The 22,862-nt window shown below is 43.4% G+C and overlaps 1 protein-coding gene across 5 annotated transcripts in view; it reads right to left on the reverse strand.

Moving 5' to 3' along the window:
- TAMM41 (TAM41 mitochondrial translocator assembly and maintenance homolog) overlaps positions 1-22,862 on the reverse strand; it is a 55,427-nt gene that overhangs the window by 26,816 nt on the left and 5,749 nt on the right. For 3 of the 5 annotated variants that reach the window (XM_090022639.1, XM_090022641.1, XM_090022640.1), the window contains exons 3-6: positions 15,239-15,331; positions 9,776-9,926; positions 5,097-5,242; positions 551-716 (exon numbers count right to left, since the gene is read on the reverse strand). In XM_090022639.1, coding sequence (XP_089878765.1) covers positions 551-716; positions 5,097-5,242; positions 9,776-9,926; positions 15,239-15,331 — 556 coding nt within the window. Of the gene's footprint in view, positions 1-550; positions 717-5,096; positions 5,243-9,775; positions 9,927-15,238; positions 15,332-16,088; positions 16,116-22,451; positions 22,586-22,862 lie in introns of those variants that run through there. The other 2 variants (XM_090022643.1, XM_090022642.1) reach the window with 2 other exon arrangements.

Below are 22,862 nucleotides of genomic sequence, written 5' to 3' on the forward strand. Positions count from 1 at the left end.
TCAAGATCAAGTCTTTTTCTTCCCTTCAAGTTGTTAGGCTATACTCTATCAGAACTTAAGTGGCACATACTTAGTTGTGGCAGGTTTCAATTTTTAATCAGTAAAAGCTGATTTTCAACTCACATGCAGACAATGGAAAATATTTCCATTGTTAATAACTAAAAAAGGGGGGAACAGAAGGAAGTCACAGGCTGAAGTATAGCAGTCCAATCTCTTTAAAAAGAAAAACAGCCTGTGGCCTAATGACTCATCAATAAAGCAGTTAGCTGCTGGTTCAGGGGTGCTGGAAGTAGGCTGGAGAAAGATAACAAGCTGCTTAAGTTCTGGTTTTTTCATAGTCTTTTGGTTGTTTTGTTTGCCACTCTAGGCATAGAAAATCTCTTATGTTGTTAATTTAAAATAAAAAATTGAAATAAATACTTAACACACAAACAAATTAAAAAAAAAAAAAAAAATCAAATTCTGCCAAGCCTACACATACTATAACAACATTTATTCTTAAATAGACCATGTCTTGAAAAAGAATCTACATGTTAATCTATAAACATACCCTGGTGTACCACTAATCCACAGTCAGGGTCATGGGCAACTTGCAGTAAAATCTCTTCCACGTCTCGGTTCTTGCCAGGAGGGTCTACAAGAGTAGTTATCTTTTGTTGCAGCGTCCTGGGCAAAGCCATTAATTGTGTGAATTGACCTTCTGGACTTTTATCAATCTGAACATTATAAAAAATAAGACAGTGAAAACTGTGAACTTAATCATCTTTAGGGGGATCAGTAAACAAAATAGTTCCATAGTTGATAGGGTCAGAAGGGACCTGAGCAGATCATCAAGTCCAACCCCCTGCCATGGCAAGAAAGAGTACTGGGGTCAAATGACCCCAGCAAGGTGTTCATCTAGCCTCCCTTGGAAGTTGGTTCTAGATCCTAGCTGTCCTGACAGTGAAGTAGCACCTCCTGATATCTAATCTGAATCTACCCTCTGCCAGCTTGTGACTGTTATTTCTAGTCACTCCTGGCAGTGCTCAGGGGAATAGGGACTGCCCCAATGCCTGCTGATCCACCCTGACTAGTTTATAGCAGGCCACAAGATCCCCCCTCAGCCTTCTCTTTTGGAGGCTGAACAGGTTCAGGTCCCGTAGCCTCTCCTCATAGGGCCTGCCCTGCTGCCCCCTGATCATGCGAGTGGCCTCCTCTGGACCCTCTCGATGCTGTCGACATCCCTCTTGAAGTGCGGCGCCCAGAACTGGACGCAATACTCCAGCTGCGGCCTGACCAGTGCTGCATAGAGGGGGAGGATCACCTCCTTGGACCTGCTTGAGATGCATCTGTGGAAGCATGACAAGGTGCGGTTGGCCTTCCTGACTGCATCCCCACACTGCCGGCCCATCTTCGTTTTGGCATCAATAATGACTCCAAGATCCTTTTTTGCCTCTGCACTGACGAGAAGGGAGTTCCCCAGCCTGTAGGTATGCTGCTGGCTTTTTCTCCCTAGGTGTAGTACTCTGCACTTGTATCAAATCCCATCTTATTCTCATCTGCCCACCCCTGTAACTTGTCCAGATCCAATTGCAGCCTGTCCCTCTCTTCTAGCGTGCCCACTTTTCCCCACATCTTAGTGTCTTCTGCGAATTTGAACAAGGTGCTTTTCACCCCCTCGTCCAAGTCACTGATGAAGATGTTCACTGAGACCTGGGGGACCCCACTGCCTACATCCCTCCAGGTCAAGAATGACCCATCCACCACCACCCTCTGGGTGTGGCCCTCCAGCCAGCTGGCAACCCATTTGACTGTGTAGGTGTCGACACCACAGTCCCCCAGTTTTTTAATGAGAATGGGGTGAGAGACAGTGTCGAAGGCTGTCCAAAAGTCCAGGAAGACTACGTCCACTGCTACCCCTGCATCTAAGGATTTTGTGACCTGGTCATAGAAGGCCACCAGGTTGGTTTTGACAGGACCTGCCTCTAATGAACCCGTGTTGGTTGCCCCTAAGCATAACCTCCCCCACTGGCCCCCATGGACATGGACCAGGATAATTCTCTCAAAAAGCTTACCCAAAACGACTGCTCGTTAAAGCAAAAATGGCTTTGGGCTACCACTGGTCGCTCACAAAATTACCTAACATTACCTATCATTACAAAAACTGGATGCCATCTATTTTACACACAACAGTAATAAAATTCCCCCAATCCCTTCCAATATGCTCTCCCAGGCCTGAACATGAAAGACAACCTAGCAGGACTTACTGTGTTACCCAAATAGCATCATAACTACATACACATTCTGCGGTAAAAATAACCAAGTTACTTTTTAATAAATAAACAGAAAAAACAAAATATAGCATCAAAGATCATGGAACACAGTATTCCATATTCCATTCCAGCTAGTTAATCTCCTGCCTGACTTCATCTAAAATGGCTAACCACCTCTCTGTTCAATATTCAATATGTCAAGTACATTCAAGGGTCATGATTTTCTTTAGTGTTGTATACAGGATATGCATGTTACAGGACTCTCCTTTTATATATTAATTTACATTCAAACTTGGTCAGAAATGCTCTATGGTCTTTCTTAAACTTTGACCATGTTACGTCTATTATTAAATACAGGAGGTATTTTGACTATCACTCCCTTGGCTCCGTGTTTTTCAACATATCTTTGACCATTCAATGGATCTTTTACTAAATTCAACAGTACCTACAAGTAATCTTCCACACAATTGTACAACCTGACAGATGCAGGAAAGCTGAATTAAATATTCGAGAACTCCAAATCCAGCAAGAACATCTCTGAGAGATCCCAAATGTGTGCATAAAATTGTAGAACATGCCTTCAACTATTAATAGAAATAAATCTCTTCATGCTATTCTGTTATATTTTGTTTTGATTAGGGTTAAAATGGCTGCATTTGTGCTCTTTAGTTTGGGGAATGAGAGTATATATTTGCTTTTCCAAATTGTGTAACTTAACCTCTTTCAAATTAAACAATGAAATGCAGACCTCAGTCCAGTATCTTTAGATGGTGTTTCCCATGCAAAGGTTTAAGTATCCAACTTGTCTCAACCTTACAAGTGAACAAATAATTTGTTTTGTGTTACTTGGTTTTGATTATTTTGCATGGTAATTATTTTGGCATTAATGTAAGACAATGTTTTAATCTAACTATAGCTATATTAGATAAATGGTCCTTTTCAAGTTTCTTCCTTCCCTTTATCATAAGTGCATTAAATAGTGCACTACAGACTTCAGTGTATTTAGAAGTACCCCAAATAGCTTTAAATAGACTAGCACAGGTACCCATTTTTTATTTAGACTAATTACTTCCCAAATTATTATTCCAAGCCATCTGTTTTGAACCATCGCCTTCATAATTTCTTTATTATGAAAGTCATTAAGCCACATGTTTTAAAACAGGGGTAGGCAATGTTTTTGGCTGAAATGCCAAAAAATGTACAACGTCTACCTTATAAAGTGGCAGAGTGCTGGCATGCCAGAAAAACGACACCAGGGCCAGGGATACATGGTCGGGGACACTGCATATTAATGTAGTTAATGATCATAATTTTTACTTTTTTTCAGTAAATACCAGGTTATCTAAAAATTCTAAATCTGGTGACAGTAAATAAAACTTGATACACTACCTTTGTTGCTGTGTTTTTGCTAAGAATGTTGTAGAGAGAAAAAAAAGGAGGAAGAAAAGAGAGAGAAAGAAAGAGAGAAGAGAGAATCAATCAGACACACACACACACACACACACACAGAACCAGACACACAACCAGAGATGCACACAGAACCAGACACGCGCACAGCTAGGCAACTGGGCTGCAGGACAAAGGCTGACCCAACAACACCCTGGGCCTGTTGCAGCCCTTGTGCTTCTCTGGGGAGCTAGCACCCGGGCTGCAGCATGATTTGCTGAGGCCATGGTCCAGAGCCCGCCCATCAGCCAGCTGCAGAGGCAGTGTGGGGGGAGGAGGAGGGGCAGCTATAGTCACCCCAAAGTTTGCCTTAGCCCCCCTGTAGCCCCCCCTCTCAGTGCTGCTGTCATCTGCCCTCCCTGCGCAGCTGAGCCCACAAAGGTTCGGTGCTCCTGGCAGGGGCAATGCCAGCCTCTCCCCAGTGGAGGGGCTACGCTCATAGCAGGCAGGAGTAGGGCGGGTGGCAGGAGCGGTGCTGGGAGGGGTAGAGCCTCCCAGCCCAGCTGAGCCTAGCCCTGGCCCAACTGGGAAGAGGTTGCTGCTGCCCTGCTCTGGGACCCTAACACAGAGCTGATGTTAGTGGCTGTGCCAGCTCAAGAGCAGATGGTGGGGGAAGGGACTGAGGTAGTACAACCCCAGGTCCTCTCCTGCTGTCTTCTCTGAGGCACACATGCTGTCACTGCCAGCACAGAACTGATGCTGGGGCTCTGGAGTCTGGCACAGCTGTAGCCAGCCTAGGCTTTGGGCAGCTGTGACAGGCAGCAGGCAGGCTGCAAATCACCTCTGTGCTGGTGGCTGCACATATGCCTCAGAGCGGATGGCGGGAGAGGGGCCGGGGTTGTGCTGCCTCTGGCCCCTCCCCTGCCATCCACTCTCAGGTGCGTGAGCAGCCACCGGCTGTATGGAGCTGATGCAGGGGCTCCCGAGCAGCTATCTGCAGCCTCCTGGCTGTAGCCAGCCAAGCCTCTATGTAGCTTCTGCCAGCCATGGGGCCTGGGCTGCTTCCAGCAGGCTTGAAGCCTCTCAGGCCTCTGTTGGGAGCAGTCCAGGCTCCATGGCTGGCAGCAGCTGCCCAGGGCCTGGGCCGGCGGTGGCACACCAAGCAAAATGGCCTCATGTGCCGTGGGTTGCTGATCCCCATTTTAAAACACCCTTTACCTGTTCCCTTGCCACTGAACACTAGTTACTATTTGCATTAACCAAGCCTTGGTCTTAGCAACTGGCATTTGTGCCATGTTTGTCAGCTGCTGACTTCGCGGATTAACCCAAGGATAATATATGGGAGACAGAGGAATTAGACAAAAAGTCACAGAAGTGCACGGTGTAATTCCTGTCGTCTCTCAAAGAATTAAGCATACTCTCTTGTGGATTTAAAAAGGTATAACATGTACCACTTACCTCCAGCCTTCCAAGCTGATGCTTATATACAACCTGAGGGCAGTCCTGTAATATGTTAGCATAGAGCTTCTGAAAATGGGGCACATTAGGTTTCACTATGTTCTGCACCTTTAACCCGTCTTCTCCAATTATCATTCTGAAATCACCTAAATCAAAAAAAAAAAACCAGTTTATTCTCTTAAACCTAAGTAGCCAAAACACAAAGAAACAGAATATAATGGGAACTAAAATGGCACCGAATTTACTTGAAAAACTATAATCTTTAAATATTTTTCAAGCCACATACACTCCCCAAAAACAGGACCTGGTCCTTTATCATGCTATTCTGCCAAAAGCCCAGTGTTCACATTTTGCTAAAAAAAACAAACAAACCCCAAACAAGTTTCCCAACCCTCACAATTAAACACCCTCAGCCCATGTTTCCAAGGCGGGAGAAAAAAAAATGCACACACCTCTAAGTTTTGTAAATTTTTCACATTCATGCAACAGTTACAGCAAGCAACCAAGTATAGTTATAAAGCACCCCAAAAACAGCATGTGTAGAGAGATAATGCAGGGCTGCTTCCATTCTGAGGGCAGAATTTGGAGCACAGATAGCAGCAATCAGCATCATATTATGACTGATATCACCTTCTCAAGCAAAAGCTGCTGGCAAAGATACCCATCACAAAACTTCAAGGGAATAAATTTGATTTGCTTTTTTTTTGACTTTCTGCATTTTTAGTGACCCGCGCTTTTTTATTGCATGACTAAAGTAACCTCCCCCAAGGTGCAACTTGCAAGAAAAGATGTGGCCACTTAACACGAATGCCACAGAATACTACTACAAAGTAATCTAGCTGTATTTTGCTCCACAATAAATTTACTTTTTAATAAACAGCAACGGACCAATGTATTGGTGCACCTCTAGAGGATTAGTTAATAATTTTTTAAACAGCATATTTTAGTAAGTCTCTTTAGTAGGAGTTTTTATAATTTTTTCATGTTTCATTATTTGAGAAGGCTAAAATTTACAGGATTAAAAAAATCTTCAATTAAAGAGAAAGTTTAGGAGCTCAACTGTTTATGCTTTTATTCTTCTCCACCTGCCTAATCATCTGTAAGACAGACAAAAGTTACTCAGTTTTTGCCTAAAGCAAGTTGTTTATCAATTTCAATAAGGACTTTAGGATTTGGACCCACCACATTAGGTTATGACATTAGTTAGACTCTAACAAGTTCTTCAACAGTACACAGTTCTTGTCTGGACCATCAGCTGCTACTTTTGGCAGGAGTTCTAGAATTTACATGGCAAGACAATTAGTTTCCTCCATTCTCTCTCAGCCTGAAAAAGAACATTATCTACACACACAGGCTGACTCACCATTCTGTACAAGTCAAGCAAAACTCATCGCTACCAAGAATCATCATTCTGATTCACTGGCTAATTTAGGATCATAGGAAGCCTCAAACACTGGAAAAATTACCAGTGGAGGGGCTGGGGGAGGGGAATGGATCAACTAAGATAGAGCTGTCAAATTAATTTTGTGACCTGGGCCAGATCCAAACCATTCGGCTCCTTCTGGACTGGACCCAGCACGGGGCATGAGGAGGTGTGGGTAACAGTTCTGGCTCCAACTTGGAGCACATAGAAGCAGCTCTGGTGGCCACATCAGCAGCTCCAGCTCTGACATAATAGCCCCTGCTGTGAGCCCTGTACTGAAGCCAGAGCTGCTGCTGCACACCCTATGCTGCAGTGGCAGCTCAAGCTTGGGAATTGCAGCTGGGGCCAGGGCTGGGGAGACAGGATCATAGCAGTAGTGATAGGCAAAGTGGCCAGAGGGTGACCAGAGGTGGATCAGCCACTGTTTATCCATGTCCACTGGGGCCCAAGGGTCCTGGATTCTTCAGTAGGCCACTCTTCCTGGCCATGCCTTGCCACTTCTAGTAGCCTGCTGGTAGTCCAACAGGCTGGATAGAGCACCTCCAGGGGCTAAAACCAGTGCAAAGGCCATATGTTTGACACCCCAGGGCTAAGACACAAATCAGATTCACCCTTTCCCAGTGGAGAAACGAACCTAGTTTATTTTCAAGCCCTTGGAACACTAAAAACAGAATTTTCGGTTCGGGACACCTCAATATGAAAATGAGGTAATTTTCTACTATCTAAGGGCATTTTTTTTTCCAAGTTTGCAGGTCAGGTAGTCTTGAGAAACAGTTTTGCGTACCTACAAAAAAGAACATTACTTTTAGAAATTTTACAAAAAAATATCGTTTTTGTCATCTGCAAGCATAAAGTGGCTATCACAACCTTATCAGAAAGCCATTCATAGAATCACAGAAAATTAGGGTTGGAAGGGACCTCAGAAGGTCATCTAGTCCAAGCCCCTGCTCAAAGCAGGACTGTTCCCAACAAGATCATTCTAGACAGGGCTTTGTCAAGCTGGGCCTTAAAAACCTCTACAGACAGAGATGCCATCACATCTCTAGGTAAATTGTTCCAGTGCTTCACCTCCCTCCTAGTAAGAAAGATTTTTTCCTAATATTCAATCTAAACTTCCTTTGCTGCAACTTGAGACTACTGCTCCTTGTTCTGTCATCTGTCACCGCTGAGAACAATCTACACTCCCTTCTCGTTGGAACCACCTGTCAGATAGCTGAAGGATCCACCTCTGGTCATCCTCTGGCCACTCTGCCTGCCACTACTGCTATGATCCTGTCCCCCCAGCACTGGCCTCAGCTGCAAATACCCCCCTCAGTTTTTCTCTTATGCAGACTAAATGGCTAAGTACAGACATTCAAAAAACCCAAGCTTGAATTGATTCAATCTTTGCAGGTTAGTTTAACCTGCATAGGTTGAACTGGCAAGCAAACAAAGACATTCACTTTTGATTCCAGAAACACAGCCACATGCCTGCAGTGGCTCAAGCTAGAAGCTGGGGAGTACTAGAGACCTCCCTTCCCTTCCGCAGTGGCCAGAAGGCTAGAGGGAAGCTGAGCTAGGGGCCCGTGGCCAGGCTGAGTATGATTGAGGAAGGACTTAAACCCCACCCTGACCTCCATAGTCCCCAGCTGAGGTCTGCCTGGAGGAGGAGTGGGGCAGCAGCCCTTGCTAAGCATCCCCAGCACCCTGTTCACTGCAGGAACGCTGAAGCTTCCCCCTTCCCTGGGTGGTACTATTAAATTTGTTTGGACTGAGAGACTCGATTGTGCACAGTACTCAGAAATGTTGTTTAATGCTGGACTTAGACATTGGAGGCTGCTTGAACTTAAGAGCTGTTGAGGATTGTGAAATCTGTTCCAGGGCTCAGTCACTTAAACTTGCCAAACTGGTTTTGCGAGGGAGGGAGTACAGATGCAGTTGGAATTCAGGACTTCACTCCTTTTTGGATTGACTTGATATGGCAGGCTTGGTGAGAAAAGAGCACTGGAACTAGAAAAGTGGATAATAAGAAAAAGAGCTCCAGATTTTTGGAGTAAGGATATATTCTGTGGACCAGGTGTGTTTGTACAATTTTGTGACCAACGGTCCTCTCAGAGTCTCTGAGCATATAAACCCTGGGTGAATAAAGAGACAAACGAAACAAATCATTCTGGAAGGTTACTATTGACACACAAAGCTTTAACTAAAGAGACACAACAAAAGGAAAAGCTACTGAAGACAGTGAAAGAAGAATCAAAGAAGGTGAAGCACTATGGCTTGCTCAAGGAGCGGGGGGGGCGGGGGCTGGGGACGAGCAGCCAGGCAGACCCTGACTGGGGTCCTATGCCAGTGGGAATGGGGACAGAGGGAGGATTAAATCCCTCCCTTCCCCTCAAGCTACTGGGTTTCCCACCCCTACTCCCTTCTCAGCCAGCCAGAACAGTGATAGTACTCTGGCTACGGAGGAGAGGGTTGGGGTCAACCTTGCTCTGCTGAAGCAGACAGCCCAGCCCAGTCCAACCCAGGGCTGCAAAGCATTTTGGGATGTTGGGGGACTGCGAGTTAACTTAAACCAGGATGGGGTCTAGGACAGAAGTTCCATAAACTGGTATGACCTAAATCAGTTAAGTCTGATAACTACATTCAGCCAGGTTTATCTTAAACCAGTTTCAGCCATTTTGAAAGAGGTTTATTTGCACTGAACTTCTGTTTTGTTACATGTTTAAATCAGTTTATGATCACTTAAACCAGTTTGTGTGTAACTTCTGTTCTATAAGCCCAGTTCCCTCAGCATCTCCTCAGTCACATGCCCTAGCCCCCAAATGATTTTCGTTGCTAGTACTAAAAATGAAAATTTTATATAGAAATTAGACCCTCTTTGCTTAATTGCATTATAATATACACAAGTGATCTCTTACATTAATTTTATATTTATTTTTTCCCCTTTGGATTGAGTTATACTTTTCAATTTATCTCCCTTGGAACCAAAATCTCACAAAGTTGCCAGAGCATGAAATGTTAGCACACATGATGAGACAGTGACTTTTTCAGCTGAAATCAATACCAAAACTGTCACCAAATTCACATGCACAATCAGGCCACATTAAAGATTTAATAGTCAGTCTCACCAAGGCCTACTTACTTTTGAGTTTATGGCTCAGACTTCCTACTACCCCTAGCAATGTACGTAGATTACTACAGCTCCACCTACAAAGTATGATACTCCCCCAAACACTGGCTTTACTCTTCAAAAGAGGTTATAAATGTGTACACTAACCAGAGTAGGAAAGTCCTGCAATCTGCATATAGAGATCTTCTTCAGAGAAACTTTCTGGCAACATGAGAAAGGCTGCTGTGACTGCACTCTTCAAATTGCTAACAAGGGCAGCTTGCAGCTTGCCGTTCTCATTTTGGGTCAGAATTTTCACCTGGGGGGGGAAAAAACAAACAAACAAACCAGAGCATTCAAAAGCAAGATTTCATGAAGCGAGTTCTGTTGAAGACAGAACTACTGAAAAGTATCACTCAAGCCAAAGGAAAATATAAATATAAAGTTAATGGTAAGAGATCATTTATGCATAATATAGTGCAATTAAGCCAAAAGGGTCTAATATCTGTATTAAATTCCCAATTTTAGTGCCAGGCTATAATTACAAGACTGTTATAAATAAAATGTATTGGGTCCTCTTTAGCTTCTGTGTGGCTCTTTCCTTTTCCTTGATTTAGAAAAAAAGCAGGTTAGTTAAAACAATAATTCTACCCACGTCAAAAGGAAAATGTCATACATGATTAGCAGGGATCTGGGATTTCCATTGGGAAAACATGGATTTTCTCCTTTAAAGGAGAAAAATGTGGGAAACCATTGGTTTCCCCTTGCAGGCTGACAGAGTTCCAGCCTGCAAGAGGCTGCTTGGGCCTGAGGAGAGTGGGAGGAGGGTGATAAGAGGCAGAGGGTAGCATGGTTATACACGTACATGCACATGGCTGGTAATACAGCCCCAGGCAGCATGGTGGACGGCAGCTCTCACAGCTGCCTGCAGGTAAGTCTACAGGAGGGGGGCCATAGGCAATGTGTGTGTGTGTGTGTGGGGGGGGGGGGATGGAGGGGAAGGGGTGGTGACGCACACAACTTGGGAAATGGAGGTGGTGGCTCACACCAAACCCACATGGTGAGGAAGGGAGCGGGGCAGGTTTGGTGGCTGAGGGTGCTGTGTGGTGCCCAGGGCTAGAATGTGCGACTGCAGGGCCTTGGCTGGGGAGGAAGGGGAAGGAGAGGAAAGAAGCGGGAAGTCTGCTCTCCACCACTGTGTAAACTCCTGGGGAGGGGTTGAGCACTGGTATCAATGAGCTGGGTGGACATGGAGGGGGTAGGGGGCACATGCCCCCCCAGATTTCTGCACCCAGTGGGGCACGGGGCTGCCACTTGGCCAGGCTGTCACCAGTGGCAGGAACTACCTCTGTAGCCCAGTAGGCAGAAGCCAGTACAGGAGGGTGGAGGTGAGCAGCGAGACTCATTGCAGCCATTGCCGTGAACCCTGCATCAGCCACACTGTGAAGGTAAGGTATCCTCTGCTTGCCACCACAGTGGAGGTGGCTTCTGCCTCCCCACTGCAGTGGTGGGCAGGGTAAGTTTCACCATGGTGGCACAGTTGTTGTGGGGCTTGCTGTGGTAGCAGCAGCAGCAACAAATGCCAGCCTCCAACTCTGCCTTCTGTGCCAGAGCCCGCCTACTGGGCTGCAGAGATGGCTTCTACCTAGTGCCAGTCCAGCCTGGCTACAGCACTGTGCCTCACTGTGGGGAAAAAAATCTGGGCGTAGAGCATGTATCTCCCCACCTCCGGCTCTCATAACACGTTGCCTGTGGCATCACCTATGCTCAAGTACCCCCACTACCCCGCAGCGCCACCACCCCACATACTGGGGGGGCAGGGAGCTGTGGGTTGGGAATAGGGGGCACCCCCAGCTTACTGCTTCCTCCTCTGCCCTTCCTGAGTTGAGGTGGGGCCCTGCCTTGGAGTAGCGTGACATTCCCTCCATACTTTGATGCCCTGGGCAGTTGCCCTCACTGCCCACCCCTAAGGCCAGCTCTGCCTGCAAATTATGCAGAGGGGTATGGGTCACACTGGAAGGCCTGAGGGGAGCTGTGATTCGGGAGTGAGAGGTACTAGCATATCAGGGCTGCTCAATGCCACAAAGTAGCAGGAAGGGACAGCCTCAGCTGGACCCACATCCTGGTGAGAAGGGGCAAGGGGAGCTCTGGTTTTCAAAGATAAATAAACCAAAACAAAACCCCAAAATATATAGGTATTTAGAATTTTTTTTATTATAAATGATTGAGGTACTGGGGGTGCATCTACATATGCTTTAATGTGCTTTTCCTAACACATAAGTGTGCATTTTCACTACTGCGCATTAGGGAAGCCTAGTGAACATTTATTTAGTGCTTCATGTTGGAGATACTAAATAGATGTGCATTAGGCTGCCCTAATGTGCAGTAGAGAAAGTGCAACGCTTTAATGCGTAGTAAAATGGGTTAAAATAACATTAAAGCACACATGTAGATGCACCCTGGTAATACACGCACACAAAATTTGATACATGCACAGGCAAACCCCACTTAACACTTTTAATTGGTTCCAGGAAAACCAAGACTTAAGCGGAACCACGTTAAGTGAAACGCATTTCCCCATAATGTAAACAGAAATAATTGGTGACTGCTGCTGCTTACCGTAGCTTCTCACCATCACCACCGTCTCACCCCACCCCTCTGCCTGCCTGCTTCATGTGCCAGCCCACGGCCTGCACTCCTGCCAGCTCTGGCATCACGGGGCCCCGTACTTACTGCTTCTCTCCACCACCACTTCTTCAGCCCCATGTGCCAGCCCATGGCCCATGCTCCTGCCAGCTCTGGCACTCTGGCAGGGGCCCCACATTCACTTGCTGCTTCTTGCCCCTGCCACTTCTCCCCACCACCACCCTGCTCCTGCTGCCCCACCCTGGGCCCTGCTGGAGCCCGCCTACTTGCTGCCACTAACTGTTTCTTGCCACTGCTGCTGCTTCACTGAGCACTATAGTGAAACTGACTCAGCACTAATTGAAATTAGATATAAATTTTACGTGAGTGCTATAGCAAAATAGCGCTAAGTGAAACCACGTTAAGCGGGGGTTGCCTGTAGAATTTTAAATTGCAAATGTATCTGACATATTTACAGTTTTCAAGCAATCTGTATATGGCATTTAATTTTAATATCGTGGAAAAACACAAGTTTTGGATCATCATAGAATTTTGGATTTTTTTAAAATCATAGAAAGCCAGGATCCCTGCTGATTAAGAAATAAATAAAAAGCAGGCTACCACCCAATAGTAACATATAGGAGGCAGGCAGGAAGGATGGCTTGAGATAAAAATTCTCTTTGTAGAAAGCCAACAGGATCTTCAATCTACATTTTTTTCCCCTTACAGACTCCTTTGATGCCGCTCTAACACATGCATGAAGCAGACGCTTACACACATTAGCTCCCTTCTTAGATAAACACAGCCCTGCTTCCCTATGAATTGACAGTTGAAAAACATGGGAAAGTTCCTCTTTTTAGTACTAACCAATAATCATAAGACTTCTATAAATCAGGGGTATTTGACCTCCTGGCTCACAGGCCAAATCCAGCCATGCCACACCCTCTTCCCCCTTTGTGACCAGGTTGGGGTCAGGCTGGCTGCTTCCTCCACCTTCCTCTACACCCCTACACATAAGGCCCATCAGCTGGATCTGCAGACAGACTGGGTCCCACTCATCCAGCCTGTGGGACAAAAAGGTTGAGTATGACTGCTATAAAATGAAAAACTATTATTTCTTTAGCTTCTGCTAAAGCATGGAGCACTGAAGTGAACTACTTCTGCAAACTTAAGCAAAATTCATTTTTAGGAAGCACTTGAGTACTGTTACAGTCAACAGAATCAATAGTTAAGACAACTCATTCTAAGCAGACACTGTAGGTATTGGAAATATAAAACAGATGTTTAAGGGTGTTTAAAAAAACCCCACTTTACCAAAAACTATTAAATAGCTCATGTTCCACAAGACATTGGTGATTGAAGCAGATATTATTAGAGCATTTGAAGGAGACAAAATTTTCAAGAGATAGTAAAATGGTGTGTACTTGCAAAAAATTCATATTATACACATGGTATATATGCATAAATATAGAATTCATATTTTTATTATATCCCTACCATGAAGCTTTTAGCATACACATGTCACAGCTTTGTAAAAAAGAAAATAACTTGATATGATCTACATATAATGTTCCCCTTGATTTCTCTTGATTCAGGGGAATGTTTTATATATTTATTTTACAGAGAGAAAACCTTTCATTCTAAGGACTTGCAGACCATAATAGAATGTCAAACTAGTGGTGGACCTGCCACCACCAAAAAAACTTTACCAAAAATAACTGGAAAGGTTAACAAACAGAAGGTTTGCTAATAACTTGTCTAAGTGAGATTGTTTCGAGTTCCAATTGCCTAATAGGCAATAAGTAACTCTATATATTCTGACTCTACATGTGGATGGATACAAGGAGCGAGGGTTCAAGTCTTCAGCTGCATACCTATAGTGGAACAATGGAATTAAATACAAAGTCTTTAGGTAGCTAGAACTCCCATTAACTTAATAAAAAGGATTTCGACCAATACTTTTTCCTGCTTATTAAAACACATATGCATAAAAAGGTCTCTGGCTACTTATTGTTAAGAGCATTTAAATATAAAGTGCCAAATTTTTTGGTATATTTTAGTGTGCAACTTCCTCTGAGGTAAATAGGGGATTCATAGCATGGCCAAGCTATACCCATTGTAAGCAGAACAGACCAAAAGCTTCAGCAAAAAATGTAATACATTTACTGGAGAGGGTGAGGGCTCAAAATGAAAAAAACCTTAAAAAAAATCCAGGTTCAGGTAAACACTCAACTGTTTAAGCTTCCTGCTAGTGATTTTTTTTTTTACACTAATAAAGGCAGCTCCTCACACTTTTTCCTAAATTTTGAAATTAGCACTCTCTCTCTCTCCCACTTAACTCAGACTAGCTGCTACCTAGAGGTCTAACAGAATGCTTAAGTATACATTTAAGAAACGTTTCATACAACACTGACCTGCAGAGAGGCTATCCAAGCATCCCTGATGTAACACAGTCCATATCACTGAACGGAGGTGTGGTAATAATACAATGAGATAGATACATTATATTGGTATTGCAAAGCAGCTTTCTTTCTGAAAAATATCAAAGCTTTCTTAGCTACACTAAATTAGAACTAATTCTGAAATGTATGTTATAATTAATACCATACTATCCTTTTGCAAATACTCAAGTACAATCCAGCTATTTAAAACATGATCTGACCAAGATGCTAGGAATGCTATGTCCAGATTTAGCTAAAATGTGGTAGTCTATCTAGTAACTTCTATTTTACTTCCTATCTGAAATGCTGTGCTGCAGCAGAACTGTATCTCCTAGTCCATGGAAAAACAGTTAAGTACTGCCTTAGAGAGCGTGTGATCAATTGAAAATTAACCCTACTTTCTATAGGCAGACAAATTTAAAGTTGGTCTAATAAAAGATATCAGATTCACCTTAAGAACACGGCTACAACCTACACCCCTACTACTTTCTATGGCATCTGATTTTTTTCTTTTCTGTATCTCCATATTTAAAAGTACAAGGCACTAACAAATTAAGGTAGTTACCGGCTTTTGTAGGCGTCCAGCAACATAGAGAGTTTTCCAGTGAAGCAAATCTTCAATCAAGAAGTTTGTGCCAATTACACCATATTTTATCATCTGAAAAAGCAAAGGAGTAGACCTCAAACAATTGAACATCATATGCTAGCTGCATTACATTAAAGGTTATTTGGTAACGTAGTCATTATTTCCTGGAAAATAAAACTAAAATAAAATATGAAGTTCACAAAAATTAAAGGCTTTCCTCATCACTGTACTAGTTTCATTTTTAGTTCTCTAGAACTGCACCAATAGGTTTAACAAAGAGTTGTTTTCCAATGTCTGGTCATAGCACAAAAAAATTCCTGTGCTGGCACCGTAGACAAATGACTAGCTGAGCATGGCTTCCACATTACTTTCTCCATAAAACTGTCCCACCAAGTCGTGGCAGCAAAGGTCAGAAAGCAGGGAGAAGCCCACAGCCAAATATCAGTAACATTGTAATAGGAATTCTATCCAATCAATTACTTGACAGCTAAAATTAACTGTAAGCAAACTACTTTTTCTTTAGAATGGTGCTTAGAACAGGAAAGATTCTTGCTGTTACACCACAACACAGTAAAGAAATTAAGGGCTCCATGACCATGTTTGTAAAAATGAGAATGGAGGCACATTTAAAAGGAGGAAATTAGAATTCATTACTATTTGTAAAACAATACAGGATTCTTTAAAGGAAGTTGCTATTAAGTACTGTAACAGTCAGAAACAAAAATAATGAAGTCCTATTGATTGTTCTGTGCACCTGCAATTTAAGGTCCATATATATTTGCATTTGGCAGAATCTTTCAAAACAGCATACATTCAAAATATAACTTACTGTTAAAATAAGAAATACCACCAGGACTGGCATTCCCTCAGAAGTAGGGGGGAAAAACCCTGTATTTAAAAATAATAATAATAAAAAAAAAAAAAAAGAAATAAAAAAAAATGTACTGCCAAATGACAAAACCTGAAGTTTCAGTGGCTGTCACATTTACATAGTCCAAACAAAGAAATTAATAGTCAATTTAATAAATTTTCTAACGCCTATACAGCAGGGATGGCAAAATCAACTGGTCCATTGGTAGTGACCTACCTAAAATGCAGCAGAAGTTAGCAATCCAGTAGTGCCTTTAATTTTGCTCTTTTTGCCATGCACCCTCCACCCCATTGCCACTGAGTAGCCAAGAGGCAATTAATGCTGTGGTTTTTGCCTTAGCCACTCAGCAGTAGAGGGGCAGGGCTTCTGCTGTGATTTAGATAGGTCCATGGGCTATACTCCTTGCAGGCTACACCTGCTCTGGCCACAGCAGACTCCACCCATGGGGCTGACAGGGAAGCTAGAAGTTAAGCTCTTACTGGGGTAAGCAGCTTTGCCACCATGGTCAGAGAAGCATTAAAACAGCTAGCAGTCAGGAGGTTAACATAGATGCAAGTCCTCTCATCAGCCTCATGCTGCTGCAAGGGGAGATATTGGTGCAGCCTCTACTGCAGCTACTCCTGCTCATCCCTATCATGAAGTATCACCAATTTCTATTGCCACCTGTACTGGGGAATGGCAATACTTATAGCAGCTGCAAGATGTACTCGCTGATACCTCTTTCTGCAGCCATATTACCTGTGAGGTTGACAAGGAGATGCAAACTCTAAAAGCTGGTGTCTCCTGCCCCCACTTCTCTATTCTGGGCCTGGGAAAGATGGCAGTCCAGATAACTCACTTTTACAGGCCACATCCAGCTCATGGATCATGCATTTCACACCCCTGCTATACAGGAACAAATGATTCCCATTGGTCACTGGCCAAAATACTGATGGTATCCCACTACTCTATACTGAGCACCTGAAAGGATGGTGATACTCCCACAGCAGGTACAGCACCTGCACTCTTCAAGACATTGCTCTGTGCCAGACTTGCTGGCTGGGGTAGTGCAATATACAAAACGGGACCCATCTTCTTGCCACATCTATTTCATTGAGGAACTAAATGGAGAAAGTTAAGTAAGGTACATTAAGAGAACTATTATAACACTATCCTCCAGGGGTCTTTACTCAATCTACTCAACATTTTCAAAAAATGCAAGACTACCTACAACTGGAAAAGCTGGGTGACTTCTCCTTTCTGCACTTTATAAGAGGGAATTAAAATCACCCTTAATGAGATTACATCAAACGTAAACACAGCACAGATATACAGAGCCAAGGTTGAAAATGTTGGTTCTTCACCTTGAAAGCATAGGTTTCTGCTGAGTCAATGGAAGATTGTGCTAGCTGCCATGTAGTACTTCAATGCAACTGACCAACAACCATCAGCCAGTAAAGGCAACAATCTGACCAAACAAAAGCCCCCTGCATACAAGGGAATTACAGTTTCCCAGCACTGTAAAATTAGCAGCAGTACAGTTGTACCAATTGTTTTGAGGAAATTAAAACTATAAAGCTTTGATAGCTTCCAGAGTTGTTATATTATCCTGTCAGTGAGTGCTGTTTCTCTTATAATTTAAAAAAGCGTATTGTAAATAAAAAAGGAAAGAATGAAAAAAAAGAAAACTAAACTTGCTAAAACACTGTTATTCTGATCAAGTTCTCAAGATTTAAATTCATTTCATTTCTAAATGTTTCCTCAATACCCACACTGCAGCCTAAAACTGCACACATTTTAAGCAAGCAACATATCATCTAAATCGTTAACACAGCTAACAAGCTAAGACTTCCTACTTCTCTTATTATTCTTTGCTTCCAGGATGCAAGGGTCCTACAGGACTCCTAAAAGTTGCCAATGCAGTTAGAATGATATTTAGAGAATCTAGGGAATGAACTGGGAGATGGGCAGAAAGTATATGCTACGCCTTGTGGAATAAATCATCAGTCCACAGTACTAAGTACAGAAGCTCAGGGATAAAGGGAAAAAAAAGGATTAAAAATAAAAATAAAAGCACTGCTACTCCACTTTTGTAAACCTGACCTCTGAACAGTAATGCCAGAAGAAGGCTTAACTTAACTTTCCACAACTCTTGAAGGGCTCCAGTTTGATTCCCATTGTTTTCCATTAATGTTAATCCTCTTTGGCAAGGTAGACTGACATACAGAAAGAGAAAAAAGAAAGGTACTTTCATAACAGTAAACACCACACTGGAAAAGAAAATACTCCTGGCAGGAAGAGTAAGCCATACGCTAAAGGAGATAACATACCATACAGTATAATTCCTTGAAGTTTGACAATGTTTTCAAAAAGGAAATGATAATTTTAACTCCATCTTTGCAACATATCTTTAATTTTACAGATGGAGAAAGTGACATAAACCAAGTGCATTACAGAAAGCTACGCAACAATTTGCTGCCTCATATTGGAACGGGAGATACTGTAGCGCATCAAGGGGTGGGTGAGCTAGCCACAAGTCCTGGGCACAGACTTAGATGAAGTGCCAGAATGCTGTTGGGCCAGACAACACTGCTGGGGGCACAGCCAGCAATTAAGAAGTTAGAGGTGTTAGCCTTCCCCCATACTGCAGCTCCTGGGCTTTTCACCACCAAATTTACCTTTAGCAATCGCTGAAATTTGGGGGCAGCTGCAATAGGAGTGTGCACGAGTCTTTCAGTTAGTGGCTGCTCAGTTAACTCCTAGCTCCTGGCTACATCCACACCTTCCCCCCACAGGAACATCTGTCCAAAAAATAGCATGAGGCTGCCTTGAGCCCTGGGCCCAAGCACAGCAACAGCTCTCCATGGAGGATGGGACGCAGGGGGCGAGGCTGACTCTCTGTAGGTGCCCAACATGGCGGCAGTTCCCCCTGCAGCAGGTTTAGCCCACAGCATATCTTACTAATTATGCCCCCAAGGAGACGGAGAGAGAAGCAAGAATGCAGAATGGAAATAAACTGAAATGGGGCTAGTTAATGGCCACAAACTCCTGAAAGACTGATTCAGGCTCAACTTTAGGAAAAACTTCATAGTCTAGACAACTTGACTGAAGGAATAAGCTCCCTCCAGAGGTGGTGCAATCACCTACCCTGAAAATCTTCAAAAGGAGACTACATAGTCACGTTGCTGGGGTCATCTGACCCCCAGTTATCTTTCCTGCTTGGTGCAGGGGGCTGAACCCAACGATCTTCCAAGGTCCCTTCCAGCCTTACAATCTATGAATCTAGGGCAAGCAACCTACAGAGGAAAAAGCCTGATCCAGCGCATGGGAAGTCCATTGTACAAAGCAGTTTGGCAACACTGCTGCTCCACAGTGTCTGAGCCTCCCTTGCTGCAGAGGGGCCAGGAATTTAGCAGCGGTCCGCTCAGAGGTAGGGAAGGACACTGCGCTGGCTAGGTCACAAGCTACACTTTGTGCCAGAAAAAGGCTGCCAACCCCTGGGCTAGATTACATACCAAAGGAAGTTCCTGTTCCCATTATTTAGTTTATTTTCCCCTCAAGACAATTTACTCTTAACCCTGTATTACCTAGAACAGGAAAATCCATTAGAACTCCAAAAGGGAATAAAAAGTTTTCAGCCTTCTTCAAAATGGTGATAATAATTTAGCCTGCTGACATCTTGTGTTATCAGAGAAGGAGACTCCTACTTATCTGCAATGCCTCCTAAGCTAAGCAGAAAGAAAACATGGACAATAGGCTGCTAACATGTGCTTTCTAGAATCAAAGTTAGAACAGTTAATTCTAGGATCAATACATATGAAGAAGAAAAAAAGATAAATCCCAAACCAGAGCCAGCTTAGATGGCCCTGACCCTGGTAGAGATGTGAAGGCCCAGAAAAAAAGAATCCAGGGGAAAAAAGTTCTCTCCCCATTCCCCTCTCCCCTGCTGAGGTCTTCTGTTTTTTTCTGAAAATTTGGAAAAGTCGAATTTAAAAAAAAATAAAAATAAAAAAACCTCTTATGAAATATTTTCTTTTTGAATGATGAATAAAATGTTTAAGACAAGGTGTTCATATATTACTACCCTTTGCTACCCAAAAATGTTTTCTAATAATTAATAGGAATACTTTTTTGTAAGACTATCTACAGTACCAGATCATTACAATTCCTGTACACCAAGGACAAGCAGTACAATACAACTCTCAAATGCAAGAGCAAGATGCATTTCTGCCCCCCAGGGGGCACTGCCATTTTCACAAGAAGGATTCAGTGCCTTCTTTGCTTGCGGACTTCCTCTACTGTTGACTTTTGATCTAGAGGTTGGTAGATCTGCTCCTGTCCTCCTGACTAGGCCTCAAAGGGCTGGGAGTGGACACTGGCAACAGCATCCATTCATTCCAGTAGAGATCAGAAAGAAGGAGCTTATTATGCTGCTTGCTCAAAAGCCTCACGAGAAGAGACAGAGCAAGTCTAAAGGTTTTGGAGTTGAAAGAAACCTGCCTCCTCCTGGCGTTTGCGACCTTGAGATCCACAGAATTACAGAAGCAGCACAAAGGAGCTGAAAGTATACTTCTTTATTGAAAGGTAAGAGTTTAAATTTCTCTGAATTCAGTATATTAAACTATATTTTAGCTGCATTAGTATATTTCATAACCTATGCAATTCATAACTGAATTTCTACTAATCTGATGTTTTGTGAGAAATCACCCAACCTCAGCAGTGAGGTAAGACCTGCAGGGCAGGGAAGTTGTTCACAGTTAACTCTGAGGAGGCCTCTCCTCCATTCATTACTAAATTTGTACATGCTGTAGCTTAGTGCTTGTCTATCTACCTATATGCAAGCTAGCCACTAAATTACATTTTTCTCTCTCAGAAAAATGGTGCAACCAACTTCTAGCACATGGAAGCATTTCCACGCTGCAAGTTATTCTGAGGGGGGAAAAAAATGTGATTTGCAAATACTGTCAAATGACAAATGCATTTCCAAATGCTACTAGGATGACCAAATGCATCCTTGTATGTAAGAAATGTCCTGCAGACATTAAAAAATCCTTCATGGGTGTAGGTGAAGAGGAAGCAGATCATGATGATGAAAGTGCAAGTAGCTCTTTCCAATGTTCTCAATCCAGAAGTCCTCCTACCGCTGCTCCTTCTATAACATCAGCATCACAATGAGTTGCCCAATGAACATCCTCAAGTAACCAACTATTGCAACCAACTGTACACAAAAGACTCTCAATAGCTTCATCTGAAGACCAGATGACACCTGAAGGTCAGGAAAAAATTGTCCAAGCTCTTGCAAGAGCAATATATTCTTCTGGTACACCACTTTCAATAACTGAGAGTACACACTGGCAGGAAGCTTTTAAATTGTTAAGACCATCATACCATTTGCCCAGCAGACATTCTTTGAGCATGTAACATGAGAACAGCATGGGAGATCATTCTAATATTATAAAAGCCTTAGTCTGTCTGTCCATAATGCTTTATTCACACTCTGACTGGCTGACTAAAACAGCCAATTAGACTGTGGATACAGCATTGGGACAGGAGGTGGTGGTGCAGTGGAGTGCCGCCATGATGGTGGGGACACAGGAGACGGAGCTGGGGGGGGGAGGGGAAGGGGGAGGTGGAGGCAATGGAGCAGAAGGAAGCAGGGGGCAGGTCACCAGAGCTGGTTTTGCCCCGCTCCCCTTCTCCCTGGAGGTGTTAGCGGCAGTGCAGGGAGGTGGGGAGCAGGGTTGGGACAACACAGGGCGGGGGGCCCCCACTGGTGTTGGCCTTGGCCCGCCCCTCCCCACTTCCATTTTCATTACATCAGTGGTGGGGGAGGAGTGGGCCCAATGGGAGGGGAGGAAAGGAGAGAGAGGCAGGTGTGCCATGGCGGGGGAAATGAGTGGCCCTGGGCCAATACAGTAGGAAATGGGAGGAGTGGGCCTGGGCCTAATGCAGGGTGATTGGGGCAGGGGGAGAAGGGGGGCCCACTCCCTGCCATCATTCTTGATGGGCAATTGGCTATTAATGAATAAATATCCACATATTACTGCAATAGGATATGCATCCCATGGGCTAAACTTGCATCTTAATGACATTATGAAGTTGGACACTCTGCAAAAGATCTACAGAAGAGCAAAAGAAATTATAAAACTCAAAAAGCTACTCATATTGTAGCTGCAGTCTTTAAGAAAAAGTAGGAAGAAAAGAATGCAAAGAGTAAAGTAATGACACTCAAACTCTGCGGTAAAACTAGATGGGATGAAGTGGTGATCTTATTTGAAAGTCTACTAAAAGAAACCAAAGAAGCTCTTCAAGAAACAGTAATAATTGAGGATCTTAAAGTACCCAGAAACGTAAGGAACGCTTGATGACTCCTCTTGCTTCTCTCCTGCTTCAGATTCCTTCATCTTCTGCAGCATGTGGAAAAAAACTGGTCTATGTTTGGAAATACACCAAATCAAGAAGTCCGTGAAGATGATAAAAGTGAAGGATCAGAAGAATCACAAGCTGTTGATAGTGATAACTCAGAAAATGAGACTGATTAGACAAAGTTTCATATAGCAAAATTTGTATTCAGTGAGTCTTGGGGGGTTTTTTTCCCCACCTCATCTCTTTTTCTAAAAATGAGTGCTTTCTGTATCTGCTTGGCACTGTGGAGGAGACCAAGTCAAGGATATATAATAACTTTCATAATAACTTTCTTTGTTTTACTATAATGTTGATGGTTTCTTCTATTTTCAACTTTAATTTTTGCCC

Source organism: Crocodylus siamensis, chromosome 11 (genome assembly GCF_052110815.1).
Source record: "Crocodylus siamensis isolate JL-2025a chromosome 11, ASM5211081v1, whole genome shotgun sequence".
Taxonomy (NCBI): Eukaryota; Metazoa; Chordata; order Crocodylia; family Crocodylidae; genus Crocodylus; species Crocodylus siamensis.